The 22933-nt window shown below is 38.4% G+C and overlaps 1 protein-coding gene across 1 annotated transcript; it reads right to left on the bottom strand.

Moving 5' to 3' along the window:
- Nucleotides 1-297: 297 nt before the first annotated feature.
- slc1a5 (solute carrier family 1 member 5) lies at nucleotides 298-22604 on the bottom strand. Its single transcript, XM_067450985.1, has 8 exons — nucleotides 21893-22604; nucleotides 17282-17324; nucleotides 17133-17186; nucleotides 15963-16129; nucleotides 15595-15828; nucleotides 4384-4578; nucleotides 4157-4291; nucleotides 298-2565 (listed from the first exon to the last, which is right to left on the bottom strand). Exons 1-8 carry the CDS (start codon nucleotides 22438-22440, stop codon nucleotides 2328-2330), a joined length of 1614 nt encoding a protein of 537 aa, XP_067307086.1. The 5' UTR covers nucleotides 22441-22604; the 3' UTR covers nucleotides 298-2327.
- Between the last annotated feature and the right edge of the window lie 329 nt (nucleotides 22605-22933).

Below are 22933 nucleotides of genomic sequence, written 5' to 3'. Positions count from 1 at the left end.
GTGTTCTATGTTGGTCCTGTCTATTGGCACCAAATTGGTTTGTCTATGTTGGCCCTGTCTAAATTATCCCTAGTATGGACCCCCAGTTGGTTTACCCATGTGTACCATGTCAGCTCTGTCTGAATTAGCTAGAGTAATGGGATTGTCCATGGGTTTCACGTCCACCCTACCTGAATTAGCCCCAGAATAGGCCTCAAATGGGTTTGTCCATGTGTTCTATGTTGATCCTATCTGAATAATATCCTATCCTGTCATGTTTGCAGGGAACTCTTAAGAAAAAGAACATCACAGTTGAATAAAAAAAAGAAAAAAAAGGTCTTTATTCTGCAGTCAGTGTGGAGTACATTCACTGGTTCTCTCAACAGTATGTCTTTGGCTCTGCTGATGACATCAAGCTATAATTTATGATACAAGCACCCACACATATCCACATCAACAGGGCAGCAACACTACAGCCACCTGGAATGAGAAGCCTTTTCAGTACTGTACATATGACAGGCTTTTAATGGAGTGAAGTCAGTCAAGCAGAACAGATGTGATTTGAAATGCATCTTGATCACTAACGGAACAGAACAGAAATGACAGACTGATAATAGTGCAGACTACAAGCACCAAACACAGTATTAAAATGTTGGTAAGTAAAAAGAAAACAAAGTAGCGTAATGTTCATCTTTGGTCGGATTTATCCGTACAACAATCAAATGCTCAAACTGACGTGATTTCTACACGAATGTGCCATCATGTCAACTTTTCATCAATTTTGACAAAAAATTTGGTAATATCTAGCACCCTGTCGCCCGATACTTTCCTTCTGCTGGTGTGTTTAGGGTGTACATTTATAAAACATTTCTATAAAAAAAGCAAACTTAGAATATGAATTCGGCTTAACTACTAGTTACAGCTAAACAATCACCAGTAAATTGTATTAACAGAATGTTCTGCCTAATTTCTTTCAGAAAATGGCAGGAATTTCATATTTGTGCTCTTCTCCAATAACATTCATAGAAGAAAAAAAAAGAAAATAGACCTCAGAAATACGCTTTAAAAAATGGTATACTTCATTTCTGTATTTTGTTGTGTTGATTTTTTTAAAACAACAAAATGATATGCAAACAGTATTTTTTCTTTTCATACACATTTAAGCAACAAACAAAAAAAATACACTCCACAGTGTGTTTGTAACATCTAACATGTATCTACACCACATGAAGCATTATTCTAGCTTAATCCCAACAAAATCTCACTTCTCTTTTGATCATGTTCGGAAACCACCGTCGCTGGAGAACACCGTATGCATCCAGTTTAAAGAGCATCTTCTAACGGTGGAGCAAAGTCAAGAGAATTGTATTACATTCTTTAAACAAGCGTGGGGCTCTGGGGCTTAGATCTCACAAAAATCCAAAATCTCACGCTAACCTATGGCTTTCTTCTGAAATGGATCATAATGTAACCTTTACACCTCTTAACCACGGATAGTTGCTTATCAACCAGCACATAGCGAACTCTCTTACCTACAGGTTTCCACAGCCTTATCTGAACAGCCTTGGAGCTTTAAGACACAAGACATAACTTGCTAGTTTTGTCGGATTAACCTGACCCCAAAGAGTACGACACAAAACTTAACTGTCAGCATAATGCCGAAGATGCAGAAGGAAAGATGTCTTAACTTTTAGCCAAAGTTAAAGTTCAGGCTTCCAACAGCTTTCTTTTGTCTCCTGAGTTCAGTGACGTTACCAGCACCTCTTGGATGGAACAAAGTCTGAGGAGCCTGAGGTGTTTTAAAGGGAATCGGCATGAACGAGGTATTTCAAAGCGTCGTAAAGGAACAGCACGGCATCTAAAAACTTAGTATTTGGTGTTGATAAGAGTAAGACAGTGAAGGATGCAGAGGTTCTGCAGGTACTTTGGCTTTTTAAGAGATGTCTTGCATTAAAAAGGTGTTAAGAGAAATTGGAGTTTTAAGTTAGAAGCATATTATCAGAACTATCAGGGCATGTATTAAATAATATATTTTTTTATATTAATACAAAATATTTAAAAAGGCCGGACTGACTTTGCATATATAAAAGGAGTAAAGAAAAGAAAAAATCAAAAATATCTGACCAGCATCTAATAAATAAATGTTCAAGCATTTTTTCATCTAAATGTGCATTTTTGCAGACTCCTTTCATAAAGAGCTGGGCATAGAGGAAAAAGCCAAAAGCATGTAGTCTTTGTCCTGTCTTAATCTAAACCGCCATCTCTCCCATGGTCGCTGCGTAGATGCAGACTGATTTAGTGAGATCAGGCAGGTAGCGAAGGGAAGTTTGTTGAAATACTGTGCAAATCTACATGGCGGACTCCTTGTCACAGGGTTTAGGTCCAGCGACTTCTTCCAATTCAAGGTTTTCCGGTTTCTCAATGAGTGGAGATCTTTCTGGCCTGGAGGCGGTGTCTTCTTCCTCCACTCCTACCTTAGTTAGCTCCGTCCCCTCCTTTTTACTGGAAGTGCGATCCACGAAATACTGCAGAAGACCTGCTCCGTAGGCATCACCTTCAACATTGATGACGGTGCAAGTGCGGTCACTAAATGAAGAAGAAGAAAAAAAAAGACAGAAAAGACAATGAAGAAGAGACATTGCAACCCTACAGCAATGACCGTCAAGAATCTAGGGCTGTAAGTTTTTAGGGTATTTCTTTCCTTCACAGCGATGCGCTTTCATTCCTCCCTAAAAGCATAAACTTAACATCCAAATCAGCCATACCAGTGATTGGGTAAAATACAGTCTACTGTTGGAAAACTAGAGGACGTACTTAAACCTACACTGTGTAACTTTTTTAGTTTATTCTTAGCTAAAAACACTTAGTTCTTTCAAAGATATATGTGCCCATTAATGAATATTTACTTCTTTCAAGTAATAAAGTAGTCTCGTAAGTTTATAATATGCCATTGAAAATACATATGGGTGAGGGGTGCGAATGCTGTTCGCCATGTTGCCCCTCCATCTTGAAAATACATTAGCCAAAGAGGGACATACTCGTACATTCAAGCTTCGCTTTTCACGGTTTAACACTCGATGGCACTCATGGACGAGGTCGAACTGGAAGCCATGTTAATCTTGGACTAAATCGGCCACCGTAGGAGTTAAAACGAAATCGGAATTGAGACGAACAGAAACTATTATTCACTGGATGGTCATATACCTTTTCACTGCTAGATAGGGGAAAAAAAATCACACAGTGTAGCTTTAATAAAAAAAGTTATTAAAAACTGCATTAAATGGAGTTTGCCTAAAAATTCAAATTACCCCATGATTTACACACCCTCAAGCCACCAAAGGTTTACTTAAAATTTTATATATGGATATTTTTCTTATACAAAGAATTTTTTTTGCTTCAGAAGGCCTTAATTAATGGAGCTATGTGGATTTTATAATGGGTGGCTTCCAATTTTGGGCTCCCATTCACTGCCATTTTAATGCTTGGATTAGCCAGGATATTTTTTATCTTCAATTTTATTCGTCTGAAAGAAGAATGTAGGATGGCTTGAGGTTGAGAAAATCACGGGGTAATTTTCATTTTTGGGGGAACTACACCTTTAAGCCACAAAAGTGATCTTGTTCCCAAAGCGGCTTTCTGTGTGCGTTCTCCGAGACAGAGTACAGACAAGCAAAGAAAACTTTGAGCTTGGGTTTTGCACATTAACGGTTAAAGACACACTCAGCTTGGTGGGCATTCACTTAAACACCACTTGTTATATCTTAAGTGAACATAAACCATAAACAAATATTTGGAAATAAGTTGCATGTGCATTAATATTGGATCCGTGCGTTCGGTCTTAAAGTGACAGTAGCCTAATAATGCCGTCTGTGTCATTAATCAAACATCAAAAATAAACCTATATTTAATTTATAGAGTTAAGACTATGCAATGTTTTACATTTATGATTACTTTCTGCTGATAAAGACTGTTCTGTGTTTTATTATCATCATTTATTTCAAAGGAATGCTGTAATTGTTATATGCTCTAATACTTCCTCATCTATTACATTTTTATATAAAATAAAATACATAGTACTATTTACTTTGGTTATTATATCTGTGATCGCTTCAGCCAATACAGCTTCCACTGATCAGTAATCGGCCACAAAAATCCTGATCGGAGCACAGATACTTACACAAGCCAGTCCACAGCCAAAATAAGGGACAGATCGTTGGTGGGCAGCCCCACCGATTCCAAAATGATGGCCAGTGTCAGCACGCCTCCAGCAGGGATCCCAGCAGCTCCCACACTAGATGCTGTAGCGGTCACGCTATAAAGGGGTTAAAAAGGTTAGTTTACAAAGTCATCAGCTTCCAATCATGAAGAGTACGAACGTGACAAAAAGACATCCAATTAACTCACAGGATGGTGATGACCTGGACAAAGTTCAGCGGGATTCCATTGAGCTGAGCAATGAACACCGCAGCTACACACTGAAAGCAGGCGGCTCCGTCCATGTTGACGGTTGCTCCGATGGGCAGGATGAAGCGGCTGATATGCTTGGAAACGCCATTGTTCTCCTCCACACATTTCATCATTAGGGGCAATGTGGCGGAGCTGATCAGAAAAGCTGATGGTTATTTCCTGCTTAATTATGCATATGCAATACTCATTTAATAAATTGGAATTTAGGAATCGAGGTGAGTAATACAAGACAGATGCAAATACCAGGGTTGGCCTTTTATACACACCTACACTATTAAAAATATAGGTTTCAAAAGGACACTATAGATGATGTATTTAAATGTACTGCCATATGACTTCATAGACTTTTACATGGCGGATATGTGACCCGTCACAGAAACCAGGGACACAAGTCGGCAGCACAACCTTCGAGCAAAATGAGATTGAAGCGTTTTTTTCAAATTATGTGATTTTCGTTTTTTTGCAGAATCTGTTGAGATCACGAAGAAGCCTCTCCGTTTTTGAGACAGCAGTATTGGTATATTTAAAAGCGTACATTTTGAGGTTGAAATCGGCTTGTTTTTGGAGATTCTAGCACGCAGTAGGGGCGTGTCATTGTCTATGTGTATTTCCATACGGGATAAGCCGGCTTTTTAGGGGTTCAAGCACGAAGTGCTGAACACCTATTGTATTTGTGCTGATTTTTAGGGGTTCAAGCATGAAATGCTGAAACCCTATTGTAATTGTACCGATTTTTAGGGGTTCAAGCACGAAGTGCTGAACACCTATTGTATTTGTGCTGATTTTTATTATTATTAGGGGTTCAAGCATGAAATGCTGAAACCCTATTGTAATTGTACCGATTTTTATTATTATTATTATTATTCTGCCGTAAAACTCATCGTGCAGACCAAACCGTAAGGCCTAGAGACTTGAAACTTTGTCAATAGGTAGTCCAAAAATCGAGGAGAGGTTCTCAAATTATGAGCCAGATTGGCCAATAGGTGGCGCTATAGCGCAAAAAATAAAAAAAAGTCACTATTTTGCTTATATCTCAAAAACCCATTGTCGCACAATCAAGTGTCTTACATCATTGGAATCCTTGGCTCAAGCCGAACAAAAAACATAGGAGGTATTTTATTTCCGGTATGCAAATTTTTCCGCCATTTTGAATTTTGTCAAAAACCTACTTTTGCAAACTAGTCCCTGGTTTTTTGACATATCAGAACCAAACCAGTGCCAAAATGTTCTGTTTGTTCTGAATATCAATAATTATCAAAAATATGGTGAAATTTTGACTCATGAACGAAAAGGGGCGTGGAAATGTACATTTAAGGCGGAGCCTATTTTACTAAAGAGGCTATAACTCAAGAAGGAAATGAGATAACTTCACCAAACTTGGTACACATGTGTATGGACTCATTCTGAGATCACGATAAAAAAAACGTGAAGATTGACCACTTGGTGGCGCTATAATGTGGAAAAAACATGATAATAGCTATAACCACGCGATCGCTAGTCCGATTGACCTGAAAATTGGTATGCCGTGTCTTGGCCCAAGCTACCATGTATGTGTATGAGGACATTGGTGTATCTCAAAAAACATGGCCGTCATAGACCAATGAATTTTGAGCACCTATTAGACAAGGTTAATGGAGGTTGATCAGAACGAAACTCAGTTGGCATGTTTGACTCATGGTCCTAGAGGTTTGTAAGAAATTTGAAAGAAACCGGCCACTAGTTGGCGCTAACGAGTTTTATGGCTTTGAAATCACGTGGTGTTCCACATATCCATGAAATATGCATATCATATGATAGATCTCCTCATGATGAACAACTTTGCCTCTAGAACCATTGCTGTCAATAAAATCATTAATTAAATTTTCGTAATTATGTTAAAAACCTACTTTTGCGAACTAGTCCCTGGTTTTTTACCCAATTGGAACCAAACCAGTCTAGGACAATTCTATAGACACTCCAGGTCAATAATTATTGAAAAAAAGTTGAACTTTTGCATTTGGATGGCTATAACAGGGCCATTTAGAAAAGAGGCGTGGAAAAATACACTCAAAAGCCTATAAATCCTAAGGGAAAACTCAAAACTTCACGGAAATTATTGGGTATATGTGGCATAACATGTTAAAGACACATGCAAAGTTTTATGGAGATCGGAGTATAGGGGGTGCTATAAGTGTTAAAAAGCTTTGAAAACCATGTATTCCCTATGTTGAATTGCCTGTATTGGCTGTAAATGGTATTTTCCATCTCGTTAATCAGGTGGGGTTAAAACAGCCACATAATATGCATATATTATGATAGATCTTCTCATACTGAACAACTTTGCCTCTATAACCAATATTGTCAATCAAATATTTATTTAAATATTCACAATTATGTTAAAAACCTCGTTTTGCAAACTAGTCCTTGGTTTTTTTGCCTGATCGGAACCAAACCACAGCAGTATGATTCTCTGGACTCTGCTGATCAATAGTTATCAAAAACATGTTGAACTTTACACTTTGGGGAGCTATAACAGGATCATTTGGAGAATAGGTGTGGTAAAACATGCTCAAAAGCCTATTAATCCTAAACGAAAACTCAAAACTTCACAAAAATAGGTGTGTGTGTGTGTGTGTGTGTGTGTGTGTGTGTGTGTGTGTGTGTGTGTGTGTGTGTGTGTGTGTGTGTGTTTGTCTGTCTGTCTGTCTGTCTGTATGTCATGCTAGCAAACAGCACTTCCAACATGCTACACATGCTAGCAGTGATTAGCTAAGTGTTAAATCAGGCAAAGAACATAGTAAGAACTCTATAAACATTATAGTGACCATCTGTGACAACTAACAACTGCCTAGCAACACCATAACAACCATCAAGAACAACCTAGCAACCACCTAGCAACATGTTTGTCATGTTAGCAAAGTAAAATAGTAATTTTGTCATACTATTGATTAATATTGTTATATAATTCATATTTAGACTTTATAAAGTCACTACTATAATATTTAAAATCACATTTTGTCAGTTTATCACTTCATTTCACCTGATATCTCTCAAATTCATTCAGTGCTTAAAAACCTTTCATGCAAAAGGTGTCAAATGCTTAAAGACCTTAAATAGCTTGAACCCCGCTAAATGCTGCTCGCAGCTTTAATTATTATTATTATTATTATTATTCTGCCGTAAAACTCATCGTGCAGACCAAACCGTAAATGCTACAGACTTCAAACTTTGTCAATAGGTAGTCCAAAAATCGAGGAGAGGTTATCAAATTATGAGCCAGATTGGCCAATAGGTGGCGCTACAGCAACCAAAAACGCAAAATGGCTCATAACTCTTAAATCCTTCGTCCTAAGGGTCAAGTGTCTTATATCATTGGAAAGCTGAGACCATGACGAACAAAACGTATATCTCCGATTTCATTTCCGGTATGCAAATTTTCCCGCCATTTTGAATTTTGTCAAAAACCTACTTTTGCGAACTAGTCCCTGGTTTTTTGACATATCAGAACCAAACCAGTGCCAAAATGTTCTCTCTAGTCTGAATATCAATAATTATCAAAAAAAAGTTGAAATTTTGACTCATGAACGTAAAAGGGCGTGGAAATGTACATTTAAGGCGGAGCCTATTTTAATAAAGAGGCTATAACTCCAGCAAGAAATGAGATATCTTCATCAAACTTGGTACACATGTGTATGCGCTCAGTCTTTGGTCACGATAAAAAAATCGCGACGATTGGCCACTGGGTGGCGCTATAACATGGAAAAAACACAAAAAAGGCTATAACCACGCGACCGCTAGTCCGATTGACTGGAAAATTGGTATGCAGTGTCTTGGCCCAACGTCCCATGTCTGTCTATGAGAACATTGGCGTATCTCAAAAAACATGGCCGCCATCGGCCAATGAAATTTGAGCACCTATTAGACAGGGTTAACGGAGGTAGATCGAAACGAAACTCAGTGGGCCTGTTTGACTCATGGTCCTAGAGTTCTGTAAGAATTTTGAAAGAAATTGGCCACTAGTTGGCGCTAACGAGTTTTATGGCTCTGCAATCACGTGGTGTTGCACACATTGGCAAAATATGCACATCATATGATAGATCTCCTCATGTTGAACAACTTTGCCTCTAGAAACATTGCTGTCAATCAAATTGTTAAATAAATATTTGCAATTATGTTAAAAACCTACTTTCGCGAACTAGTCCCTGGTTTTTTGCCCAATCAGAACCAAACCAGTCTAGGACAATTCTCTGGACTCTCTAGATCAATAATTATCAAAAAAAAGTAGATTTTTTGCATTTGGATGGCTATAACAGGGCCATTTAGAAAAGAGGCCTGGCAAAATACACTCAAAAGCCTATAAATCCTAAGAGGAAACTCAAAACTTCACGAAAATTGTTGGGTATATGTGGCATAACATGTTGAAGACACATGCAATGTTTTATGGAGATCGGAGTATAGGGGGCGCTATAAGTGTTAAAAAGCTTTGAAAACCATGTATTCCCTATGGTGAATTGCCTGTAAATGGTATTTTCCATCTCTGTAATCAGGTGGGGTTAAAACAGCCACATAATATGCATATATTATGATAGATCTTCTCATACTGAACAACTTTGCCTCTAAACTAGTCCTAGGTTTTTTGCCTGATCGGAACCAAACCACATCAGTATGATTCTCTGCACTCTCCTGATCAATTCATATTTAGACTTTATAAAGTCACTATTATAATATTTAAAATCATATTTTGTCAGTTTATCACTTCATTTCACCTGATATCTCTCAAATTCATTCAGTGCTTAAAAACCTTTCATGCAAAAGGCGTCAAATGCTTAAAGACCTTAAATGGCTTGAACCCCGCTAAATGCTGCTCGCAGCTTTAATTATTATTATTATTATTATTCTGCCGTAAAACTCATCGTGCAGACCAAACCGTAAGGCCTAGAGACTTGAAACTTTGTCAATAGGTAGTCCAAAAATCGAGGAGAGGTTCTCAAATTATGAGCCAGATTGGCCAATAGGTGGCGCTATAGCGCAAAAAACAAAAAAAAGTCACTATTTTGCTTATATCTCAAAAACCCATTGTCGCACAATCAAGTGTCTTACATCATTGGAATCCTTGGCTCAAGCCGAACAAAAAACATAGGAGGTATTTTATTTCCGGTATGCAAATTTTTCCGCCATTTTGAATTTTGTCAAAAACCTACTTTTGCGAACTAGTCCCTGGTTTTTTGACATATCAGAACCAAACCAGTGCCAAAATGTTCTGTCTGGTCTGCATATCAATAATTATCAAAAATATGGTGAAATTTTGACTCATGAACGAAAAGGGGCGTGGAAATGTACATTTAAGGCGGAGCCTATTTTACTAAAGAGGCTATAACTCAAGAAGGAAATGAGATATCTTCACCAAACTTGGTACACATGTGTATGGGCTCATTCTGAGGTCACTATAAAAAAAACGTGAAGATTGACCACTTGGTGGCGCTATAATGTGGAAAAAACATGATAATAGCTATAACCACGTGACCGCTAGTCCGATTGACCTGAAAATTGGTATGCCGTGTCTTGGCCCAAGCTACCATGTATGTGTATGAGGACATTGGTGTATCTCAAAAAACATGGCCGTCATAGACCAATGAATTTTGAGCACCTATTAGACAAGGTTAATGGAGGTTGATCAGAACGAAACTCAGTTGGCATGTTTGACTCATGGTCCTAGAGGTTTGTAAGAAATTTGAAAGAAATCGGCCACTAGTTGGCGCTAACGAGTTTTATGGCTCTGAAATCACGTGGTGTTGCACATATCCATGAAATATGCATATCATATGATAGATCTCCTCATGCTGAACAACTTTGCCTCTGGAACCATTGCTGTCAATCAAATCATTAATTAAATTTTCGTAATTATGTTAAAAACCTACTTTTGCGAACTAGTCCCTGGTTTTTTACCCAATTGGAACCAAACCAGTCTAGGACAATTCTATAGACACTCCAGGTCAATAATTATTGAAAAAAAGTTGAACTTTTGCATTTGGATGGCTATAACAGGGCCATTTAGAAAAGAGGCGTGGCAAAATACACTCAAAAGCCTATAAATCCTAAGGGAAAACTCAAAACTTCACGGAAATTATTGGGTATATGTGGCATAACATGTTGAAGACACATGCAAAGTTTTATGGAGATCGGAGTATAGGGGGCGCTATAAGTGTTAAAAAGCTTTGAAAACCATGTATTCCCTATGGTGAATCTCTGTAATCAGGTGGGGTTAAAACAGCCACATAATATGCATATATTATGATAGATCTTCTCATACTGAACAACTTTGCCTCTATAACCAATACTGTCAATCAAATCTTTATTTAAATATTCACAATTATGTTAAAAACCTCGTTTTGCAAACTAGTCCTTGGTTTTTCTTGCCTGATCGGAACCAAACCACAGCAGTATGATTCTCTGGACTGTCCTGATCAATAGTTCAATCAATCAATCAATCAATCAACTTTATTTATATAGCGCTTTTACAATCACGATTGTGTCAAAGCAGCTTCACAGTGTCAAACAGGGTAATATTGCGACAAAATTAGATTTGGCTGTACAGCCGTACTGGAGAAAACAGTGATGTTATCAGCTTATTTTAATTTATCATATAGCGACAATGTTGGCAGATCAGTATTATAGTTTATAGAATTAAATAAGACCTAATTCATATATTTTATTTGTATAATAAGTTGAATAACTTTAATCATATTTTTAGTGTCCCCAACTGAGCAAGCCAAGCCAAAGGCGACAGTTATCAAAAACATGTTGACATTTACACTTTGGGTAGCTATAACAGGATCATTTAGAGAATAGGTGTGGTAAAACATGCTCAAAAGCCTATTAATCCTGAACGAAAACTCAAAACTTCACAAAAATAGGTGGTGTGTGTGTGTGTGTGTGTGTGTGTGTGTGTGTGTGTGTGTGTGTGTGTGTGTGTGTGTGTGTGTGTGTGTGTGTGTGTGTGTGTGTGTGTGTGTGTTTGTGTCTGTCTGTCTGTTTGTCATTCGAGCAAACAGCACTTCCAACATGCTACACATGCTAGCAGTGATTAGCTAAGTGTTAAATCAGGCAAAAAACATAGTAAGAACTCTATAAACATTATAGTAACCATCTGTGACAGCTAACAACTGCCTAGCAACACCATAACAACCATCAAGAACAACCTAGCAACCACCTAGCAACATGTTTATCATGTTAGCAAAGTAAAATAGTAATTTTGTCATACAATTGATTAATATTGTTCTATAATTCATATTTAGACTTTATAAAGTCACTACTATAATATTTATAATCATATTTTGTCAGTTAATCATTTCATTTCACCTGATATCTCTCAAATTCATTCAGTGCTTAAAAACCTTCCATGCAAAAGGCGTCAAATGCTTAAAGACCTTAAATGGCTTGAACCCCGCTAAATGCTGCTCGCAGCTTTAATTATTATTATTATTATTATTATTCTGCCGTAAAACTCATCGTGCAGACCAAACCGTAAATGCTAAAGACTTCAAACTTTGTCAACAGGTAGTCCAAAAATCGAGGAGAGGTTATCAAATTATGAGCCAGATTGGCCAATAGGTGGCGCTACAGCAACCAAAAACGCGAAATGGCTCATAACTCCTAAACCGTTCATCCTAAGGGTCAAGTGTCTTATATCATTGGAAAGCTGAGACCATGAAGAACAAAACGTATATCTCCGATTTCATTTCCGGTATGCAAATTTTTCCGCCATTTTGAATTTTGTCAAAAACCTACTTTTGCGAACTAGTCCCTGGTTTTTTGACATATCAGAACCAAACCAGTGCCAAAATGTTCTCTCTAGACTGAGTATCAATAATTATCAAAAAAAAGTTGAAATTTTGACTCATGAACGAAAAGGGGCGTGGAAATGTACATTCAAGGCGGAGCCTATTTTACTAAAGAGGCTATAACTCCACCAAGAAATGAGATATCTTCACCAAACTTGGTACACATGTTTATGGGCTCAGTTTTTGGTCACGATAAAAAAATCGCGACGATTGGCCACTTGGTGGCGCTATAACATGGAAAAAACACAAAAAGGGCTATAACCACGCGACCGCTAGTCCGATTGACTTGAAAATTGGTAAGCAGTGTCTTGGCCCAAGGTACCATGTCTGTCTATGAGAACATTGGCGTATCTAAAAAAACATGGCCGCCATCGGCCAATGAAATTTGAGCACCTATTAGACAGGGTTAACGGAGGTCGACCGGAACGAAACTCAGTAGGCATGTTTGACTCATGGTCCTAGAGGTCTGTAAGAATTTTGAAAGAAATCGGCCACTAGTTGGCGCTAACGAGTTTTATGGCTCTGCAATCACGTGGTGTTGCACACATCGGCAAAATATGCATATCATATGATAGATCTCCTCATGTTGAACAACTTTGCCTCTAGAATCATTTCGGTCAATCAAATTGTTAAATAAATATTTGCAAAAATGTTAAAAACCTACTTTTGCGAACTAGTCCCTGGTTTTTTGCGCAATTAGAACCAAACCAGTCTAGGACAATTCTCTGGACTCTCTCGATCAATAATTATCAAAAAAAAGTAGATTTTTTGCTTTTGGATGGCTATAACAGAGCCATTTAGAAAAGAGGCGTGGCAAAATACACTCAAAAGCCTATAAATCCTAAGAGGAAACTCAAAGCTTCACGAAAATTGTTGGGTATATGTGGCATAACATGTTGAAGACACATGCAATGTTTTATGGAGATCGGAGTATAGGGGGCGCTATAAGTGTTAAAAAGCTTTGAAAACCATGTATTCCCTATGGTGAATTGCCTGTAAATGGTATTTTCCATCTCTGTAATCAGGTGGGGTTAAAACAGCCACATAACATGCATATATTATGATAGATATTCTCATACTGAACAACTTTGCCTCTAAACTAGTCCTAGGTTTTTTACCTGATCGGAACCAAACCACAGCAGTATGATTCTCTGCACTCTCCTGATCAATTCATATTTAGACTTTATAAAGTCACTATTATAATATTTAAAATCACATTTTGTCAGTTTATCACTTCATTTCACCTGATTTCTCTCAAATTCATTCAGTGCTTAAAAACCTTTCATGCAAAAGGCGTCAAATGCTTAAAGACCTTAAATGGCTTGAACCCCGCTAAATGCTGCTCGCAGCTTTAATTTTCTTTTGTTATTGTACCCGCCCTCCGAGGGAAGCGTGGCTACTTATTATGAAGCGCTCTGTCCGGCTCTAGCTGATATCAACATTCAATGAAGATGGACGCCGCAAAGATGATCGCAGACGAGCTGAACCGTGGCCGTTCGTTACACCGAAAATGTTTCGAAGTACTTCTTCGACAAGCCGGATGCTTATGAACAAGCGCTCACAGACTCTGAAGAAGATCCAAGCGACGATGAAAGCGGCATAATAAGACTGGATAATACCCTAATCTACAACTGAGTGAAGATGAAGAAGAGGAAGAATGAATCAGACAGGCGTCAGACGAGTTGGACCGTAAGAAGTCAGAGGCTATAGCGATAGTAACATTCGACAGGGATAAAGGCAGAGAAATGGCTCAAATCTGTAACCTTGGCTATAGTGTAGTGGTAAGATGCATGTCATCAAGTTTTGATGCAACTCGATCGAGGATCGAATCTGGCTTTTGCCACACTCTCTCTTTCACTACTCCCTTTTCCCATCAAATATCAGATCGGAAAGGCATTTATTTTCAAAAAGAATTGAGAAATTGTTAGTGGAAATAAAGCATCTAACGTGTTTATTAATAAGTGTTTCTCGGTTAGAGTGTGTGGCAAAAGGCGGACTCGAACCACTGATCGCATATGCGTCAAAACTTAATGACATGCGCCTTACCTCTACACTACAGCCACAGTTAAGGACTGTAATCACATCTCTGTCTTTATCCCCTTTGAACAGATGCAGTGTTGCAGAAACACCAAAGTTTGTCGTTTTGTGTTCATTCTAAGAACACACACACACACACACACACGTTATCTCATGTTTAGACTTCCCATACCTACCTATTGTTCTTAACTGTCATTTTAATTGTGATCGTTAGCATCGTATCACTTGCCAAAAAGCCCCATTACTATAATGGGCTTTTAGATGGTAATTTTTGCATCTTTATTATTAGTAGTATGCGGTCCGATTTTTCCCGTTGCGTCTGTCGTTACTAGCAACCATGCAGCTTTACAGGGGGTATGGCTTATCTAAATGAGATGTAAATGAGCCCTATTGTCACTCCCAGCAGGTGAGAACTACTAAACTGAGGCTGTTTTCTCTCGTTTACACTTTTCTAAAGGCATACATTCAGATGGACACAACTTCTCCAAATATTATCAGATTTCCATGCGTTACACATCGTTGGAAAGCTTGGAGACTACACTTTCAGAAACTGTGAATAACTCAAAATGCACCAGAACCGACTTGTGTCCCCACTTTCCGTGACTGGTCACATATAGATTCAACATTCAGCAAACAATACAATAAATAACCAATTTATAAATTGTAATTCAGATAAATGACAACCATTGTATATACAATTCTTTAAATGTATGTGTGATTTTTTTTTTTAAAGAAAGTTTTTCTGCATTTGTCCTGATAAAAACCCTCTTCTTGTGACAAAAAATTGGGCAAACCAAAAACATACACTTTACAGATGAGTTACCCTTTAAAGGGATAGTTTACCCAAAAAATTAAAGTTCGATTTAAGAGTGAGTAAATCACATAATTTTCGTTTTTGGGTAAACTACCCCTTTAAGTGAACAAAATAATTTGATCTTGGTGTGAAGAACATTAATTATCTGAAGAATTTTTTTTTCCACTATAAAGAACATTTTGTGCAATGGAAAGGTTACATGGACGGAAATTCTTCATGGTACCATAAGGGGCTTTCACATCAAAGTCAAAATTAAAGTCCTGTCCAAGCAGCAGGGTGAAAATAACAGCTTGCGTCACTTCAGAGTTCCTACTAGCGGTGTGAATGTAACCTGGAAAAGGGTCCTAAGGGAACATTTAGTTCTACGGGGACCGCCTTGGCGGCTAGTTCCTATAAATACCTGGTGTGAAAGCCCCTATAGATGCCAATAAGAACCTTTATTTTGAAGAACCTTTATTTTAACTCCTGTCTATTTACCTGGAGGAGGTTCCAAAGGCAGTAGCCAAAGCGGTGACCAATCCCAGCAAGAAAGTGTAGGGGTTCTTCCGTGTAATCACAAAGTAAATGAGCGGGAGGATGAGGAGACCGTGGATGGCATGACCAATGACACAGCAGGCGATGTACTTCCCGAGGCTGGCGAACAGTGAGCCAACATCCTCCATTTCCACAATCTTAGCGGCAACCAGGAACATAATACCCAGTGGTGCATACCTTCAGACAAGACGACATTGAGACATGGTGTGACGGAAGTAAAGTGATGAATGGATAGGACACAACAATCCACAAATCGGGAACAAGCATCAAAACACATTTATTTGGAATAAACACAATAAAAGTACCCTTACCACATGATCCAGGAGACCAACACCATGGTGGCCTCATTGAAAGAGTTGAAGAACTTAATAAGGATCTCTCCTTCCTCTCCAAGTTTTCTCAGGGCCACCCCAAACACCATAGCAAACACGATGAGACCCAGGATGTTCATGCTATCCACCTGTGTGCTAATTGGAATCTAAACACAAAGACATAAATGACTGAAGGCAAGAAAGAAAGGGGGGGTTATTATTATATATTTTTAATTACATTAAACCACTAATATTTAGATTAAATGGTTGTAATACATTTCTAGAATATAAAAAAAATAGCATTACTTATATTTATGCTAGATTTTTTTTTTTTTTAAATGAAGCAATCAATATTTATATTTCATTTATAAAAACAAAACTATAAATGAACACTAAATATTTTTATGAATATGAATGTGCGGTCAATCGATTAAAAAAAGTCACGTTTTTCTGTAAATTATCGCATGTATAATAACAACATGTAATTTCACATTTAATCTTCATGTTAATGTAGAAATAACAAAGGCAGTATGCTTTAAATATTTGATCTAACAGGTAGGAAATATACAGAAATTGAATAAAGTTATCAAAAACTAAACAGTTTTCAATGCAAAAATTAGCGATTAAATGTTGATTCAAAACTTATGTTGTTTGATAAACATTAATGACAGACATCAGCAGGTTTATTAGGCTGCCTTCACTTTAAACCTGCTGCACATGACGCGAATCTGACACACCCAATGTAATTCAACTAAATTGAAGACTGTGCTTGTAAGGATACTCGACAAAGTGGGCGTTCTGGCATACTTGTGTGTTTTTGTCCATTCAAGCACAAAAGAGAACTCATTGCGGCCGGCGTGCTGTCTGAAGCGGCTTTGAGTCGTGTGTGTGTGTGTGTGTGTGTGTGTGTCACACAGGAGATTCACAGACAGCGCAGACGCCTGTATAGATTTAAGTTCTTATTTTTGTGGTTGAATGGTTTAATAGCACTTGAATGATAGTGTAAACATATCCTTTGGCTGCGCTATAGTATGATGGAACAGATGCGGCTTTAATTATGTTAAATATTTTTAATGTGTTAAACTGATTTTTTTTTTTTTTTTTATCGCATGCCCTAATATTTATTATTCATATAAAAGATAATCCTAAGGTAAATCTGGGACTTGTTACCTTTTCTATGGTGATGTTGGTTTGATTCTTCACAAACTTGTAACCCGTAGCATACTGTGAAGAAGGGGGGAAAAAAAGGTTCAGAATCATCTAATAATCATACACAAAACGTCTGCTTTTTATGTTAAACCAAATCTTGTTAAACCTACCGACTGAAAGGCAGCAGACACCAAGTTAGATGGGAAGATATTTCTGAAAGAAGACAGGACGGAATTATAACTGACATGCTCACAAATCAATGAATCAGCCAATTAAATCAAACAAAGCCTAATGTCAGAAGTTGACAGTTTCATATCTTGCTAGATTTAAGTTGTTCCTATAGTGTGCGGAGGGCTGCGATGTGACCAAGGCAGCACACACTAACAGATTCCATTTACAAACACACTCGGAAAATCTCACACATTCAAACGTGACTTTAGAGTAAACAAACATGGTGGACGATGGGCAAAAATTGTGTTTGGAGTGCTTTTTACAGAAAATTTGAGTTTGCACAACTGGAGTGAGCCTATCTTGAAAGGCTATGCATTCGGTTGTATGTAAAAGCTAAACTAAAAAACTGAGGGACAAGGTTGCTACAAAAATTCACTAGGTTGTGTATAAGCTTAGCATTTACATCAAAACTGAGGTACAAGGTGGTACAAAACAAGGTAGTGAGAGAACAAAGATCCAGTTCTAGCCATAGATTCAGCCCACCAGCAATAAAATCCTCATAGTCTGGACCAACAAATCCCTGAGCGGACTGATGTGGAAATAACTTGGAGAATGTAGTCTGATTATACCCCTTCACTAATCCCAATTCCACACATTACCTCCTACCTCATAACCCATTCAAATGGAGAAAACTAGATGGGCACTAGGACCTGCCTCAAAATGGGGATTAACGACAAACACAGACATCCAGGAATATTCCGGTATCCCTGACCTTAATATGGTCTGCGTGCGTACAAAAAAAACAAGGAAGTCTTCAATGGGATGGAACAATACTGCCTGGTATGTGTGAATATGGCCAAGTGAAACCGCAAAAACAGCTTGAGATGTTGAGATATATTTCCAAAAAATGACACCATTACAGACTTGATTATGAACACATCTGGAATCTATTGCACATATGGACATTTCCAATAAGTCACAATCATTCCCACCAATGCCTAAAGAAGCCTGGAAAGTGTGAGGAGATGAGTTTTATCGTAATAGTACGGCTGACGCTAGACGAGACTGGAAAACCGAGAGAAATATAAATTTCAAAATTGCTGTGCTGTGCAACAGGCTGCATCCCCAGACAGCACGTCTCTGCCAAACACCAATGCCAGGGGTCGTTCCCTCCTCAAATTTCTCTTGTCTAAACATACGGATGAAAGATACAACTTAAAATACACGGAAAACTCTTAACAAAATCCAAACACATCAGGAGGAACCTGCATGGCAACACTGGTAAATTACACCATTGAAATATTTGATTGTTGACGCACTCTAATGTTGTCACAGGGTTCCAATGCGTTGCATTCATTGAAATCCCAGTCAGCTGCGTAGTTAGATTATATTATAGACACCAGTTACGGCCACTAAACCCACGCAATGACAAGTATGTCAACAGTATAATGCATTCCAAGGCGTGACAGAACTTCCTGATTTCTAAAAAGCCACGTAATTGGGGAGACGCGTCAAACAGGACTGTGTTGAAAACGTGGCACTCCACACACCTTATCAAAGCTTTCTCTCAAGTCCGGTGTTTGTTGACATATTAAAAAGTAACTATTAACAGAAACATAACTACACTCTGACTTTGCCCTGTCTAAAATAAAGTTTCACAAAGTTTACACACAAAAAGGGGGGTTCACATGCACTGTACATAAAGCACACACAAATGGATTAAGGGAACAATTCACACAGAAATTAATGATTAACTGTACTGACCCTTGTGAAATTGATGATGCATTTGACTTGCTTTCTACAGTAGAACACACACAAAAAAAATGTTGCGGAATGTTCAAGCTGCTCTTTTTCATACAATGAAAGTGAGTCTTGACCATAGCAGTCAAGCAAGCAAGTTTGTGCAGATCACCATTATGGTGGGGTTTTGTGGTCCTTTTTGGCACTCATCAGCTCATTCACTGGAAAAAAACAGTGTGAACATTTTTCAAAACTTCTTTTTTTTTTCTCCACAAGGAAAGAAGGTCACAAAGGTTAAGTGAGTCTTGGTGTTGCAAACCTATAAGATAAACTATGTATATTTGTGCAATACGTGGGAATGAGAGCTTGTTCCACAACATGTTGTTCTTGTCAGGGTCTCACCTTAAACCGGATAAGGCAACACAACGACAGATAACAGCTAAAACAAGTTTAAGCTTACAAAAACAGACACCAGAACAGCTGTTTGTAGACTTTCAATGGAAAGACCGTAAGAGTGTGAAATCAACAGTCCATGGTGGTCTTTGTGATTGTATGGCAGGATTTGTTTCACAGTGAAACCCCAATAGAGAAGACCCTTTGATGGATGACACGAGCTACATCAGCTGCCTCAATTAACCCAATTTCTATTGTGTATGTTTGCATGTGAGTGTTGCCCTCATGTGGCAAGCATACGCCGCCTTATTGACTTTCCCTGGAGACACAGGAGTTACACAAATGTTTCAGTTTGGTATTAAATTAGGAATTCCAACACATGTAGACTGAACCATTTTTCTTTTGAAAGATATCTTCTGCATTCCGAGGAATTGGTCAAAGTATGAAACAAGGAAATGGCACAAGGAAACTACCTACCCCACCCACACACCCAGAAAGCGTAACACCTCTTAGTTCAAAACACCTGCGTGTAGCGATATGCCGTGCCAGTTACGTTTTTTCCGTAAGTTAAATATGGAAAGCAGTCTGGTGGAAGCTAAATATTTTACTTTAGAACATTTTAATTATGGATTTGTCTTACAAAAAAACCCATCGATTCACTTCAGAAGGCCTTTATCTGGAGCCGCGTGGAGTACGTTTATGATGGATGGATGCACTTTTTTGAGTTTTAAACTCAATGGGCCCAGTCATTGCCATTATAAAGCTTGGAAGAGCAAGGATATTTATTAATATAACTCCAACTGTCTCCAACAGAAAGAAGAAAGTCATATGCATCTAGGATGGCTTAAGGGCAAGTAAATCATGGGAGTAATGTTCATTTTAAACTAATCCTTTAACCTAAATTAACCTCAATGCGGTTAGAAAACGGGCTTTAGGTTTTTAGCTCCTTTGGTCACATGGGAATTATAACAAACAGTAATTAAAAATAAGATGAATGTTATAAATAAAATGGTAATATATATTCTTTTTTTCCTCCAAGCAAATATAGTACACTTCATATCTCACTTTGTGGGCTTAGTGACATTTCCAACGCAGTCCAGTCCACCAAAAACAGGAAAACCCTGTTTCTCTTGGGTCAGGTCACCCTAATTTGTTTCAGTAAATAATATTTAAATTTAGTAAATATTCTAGTAAACATGCCCGTTTAGTGTTATTGTTAGGTTTATAAACGTTTAAATTATTTTATTGCTGTTGTTGTTTTTGAAGGAAAATGAGAACAGTGTGTCCTCTTCATGTCATAAACACATGATGAAATTTGACCTGTTTACAGGACAACAGGGCCAAACCCCAAAACCCACCCATAGTAGGTTTAGGCATGCTCATGGAATGCAAGAGATGATGTTTGCCTCAGTTCAAAAAATACAATTATTATTATTTTTTTAAATTGTTTTAGAATGTCTATATATTTTAATTACCAAGTGCCTCGGACGGTCCATCATATACCGTTAAAAAAATACAATTTGTGAATGTATTCCCTCTTGAGGTGCGGAAACCACAGTCCTAGAAAAGGCAAAGGGTATGTGGCACATGTATAAACTCTTGACCATCAGCCTGCATCCTCTTCAGAGCGGATTAACTACGTCAGCACGCTACGCGCAGCTGATGCAACTAAAGTGTCCGTTTACAGCACATGCAGATCGCCACCAGGCAACTCACGCTATAGATAGTCAAGACAATGTCCCTAAATTAATTTACGAATTCTATTAATTTTGACAATAGTAAGTTGGGTTAAAAAAAAAAAAATTAAATCACTTTTTATAAGTGATTATAAAAACATACCATAACCATGTGGCGGTTCCCGAGCACTAGCCTAAGCTCCAATTCAGTTTATGTAGACAAGAACAGCAGCTTTTTGAACTGGGCACATTTTTAAAAATAAAATTACATAATGTCACAAATGTATCTAGCCCTTTTTACTTAATGTGTCCTTTCCTGTTCCTGTTTGGCAAAGCTGCGCTGGCAGTTGAAGCCAGGAAAGTTAGAATCATTTCGGCGAATCGGTTCTTTCGAACAGATGTATATTCAGCTCTACTTGCGTCAGTATGTGGTCGCTGGCACATGCTTTGTTTTATGTGCGTGTTGATAAAATGTCTGTATATTACAATTAATTCATCAAAAGTTCTGCTATTCGATTCATTCCGATTCGTGAAAGAAATGGTAAGAGCGTTTTTGTGAACCGGCTCAACCACTGAAAAGATCCGACTCGAAAGAATTATTCGTTCACACAACTGACATAGGCTAGTGCTCGACACAAGTCATAATTAATTAGTTTAAAGGAAATTTAAAAGCATTGGAGTGTTGGAAACACTGAAAACAATTCAGAATCAAAATATGCCAGCACGTGTTATTGGCGGAACTTAACTTTGGAAGACTACCGCATGTACACTGTCACCCTGGACGACACGTTGTTGACTCACCTTATCAAGTCTAAAAATGAATCGATTACTTCTTTGGATTCAGGAACCCCACTGTCATCCAGATTGTTGAGGGAGAGCTTTGTCCCGTCGTTGGCACCGGGCCTTATAATTAACGCCATAATAACGCCGATAGCAGAGGAGATCAAAGTGGTCACCAGAAAGAAGAGCATCGCCCAGCCGCCCAACTTGCCCAGGGCTTTGGGGTCAAGGCTGGCAGCCCCGGACACCAGACTACAGACCACCAGAGGAATAATGATCATTTTGAGCAGGCGGATGAGCAGCTCACCGGGAAACCCGAAGTAAATGATCTGTGTGCGGCTCAACCCGGCGCTACGGACACCGAGCCCGATGAACACGCCGACGATGACAGCAGCCACCGTCAGGATGACCAACAGATTGGCCATGGCGATCCGTTTCAGCTTCTGCCCGGTGGTCTCCGGCTCGCTCGTCTTGTGCTCACTCAAGCCATTGGCGACAGTCGGGTCGCCCAGGTGCGCTTCACCGTTGGACGCCTTTACATCTTCTATGTAGATTCTCTCTTCTGTCATTGTGCTGTCTGAAGGTATCCGGTGCCCGGAGAGAGAATGTAAAAGTGTTAGGATTCTTTGGTGTGAGCTGATTTTCTCTGCTCCTCGTGTGGTGCTAGCAGCGTGGAAAATGAACGCGCGTAAAAACCCGCATCAGAACACGATCAGAAGTCTACGTTCCCAATACGTCATAGGGCGGGGTCTGAGACCTAGAAAACAGGTTTTTACATTTTTAGATATACAGCAGCTTGTGGGTGGATACATTATACACTGTGGGTGGATATAATAAGTTATACAAATGGCCTTAAAAATTATTTAGACACTTCTATGAATGCCATTAAATAACTAGTAGGCCTATCAAACATATGTCTGTCCAACCAAGCATGCTACAAAATATGAAGAAGAAGAAAAACATTAAAAAGCAGTTTGGTTTAAAATGATACATCAGAAGATATAATGGTCACGATTACACAGACAAAAGTACATACGGATCCTATAAAAGTAAGTTGGATAA

The sequence above is a fragment of the Pseudorasbora parva genome, chromosome 8, assembly GCF_024679245.1.
Source record: "Pseudorasbora parva isolate DD20220531a chromosome 8, ASM2467924v1, whole genome shotgun sequence".
NCBI lineage: Eukaryota > Metazoa > Chordata > Actinopteri > Cypriniformes > Gobionidae > Pseudorasbora > Pseudorasbora parva.
This window is presented reverse-complemented; position numbering and strand designations above follow the sequence as displayed.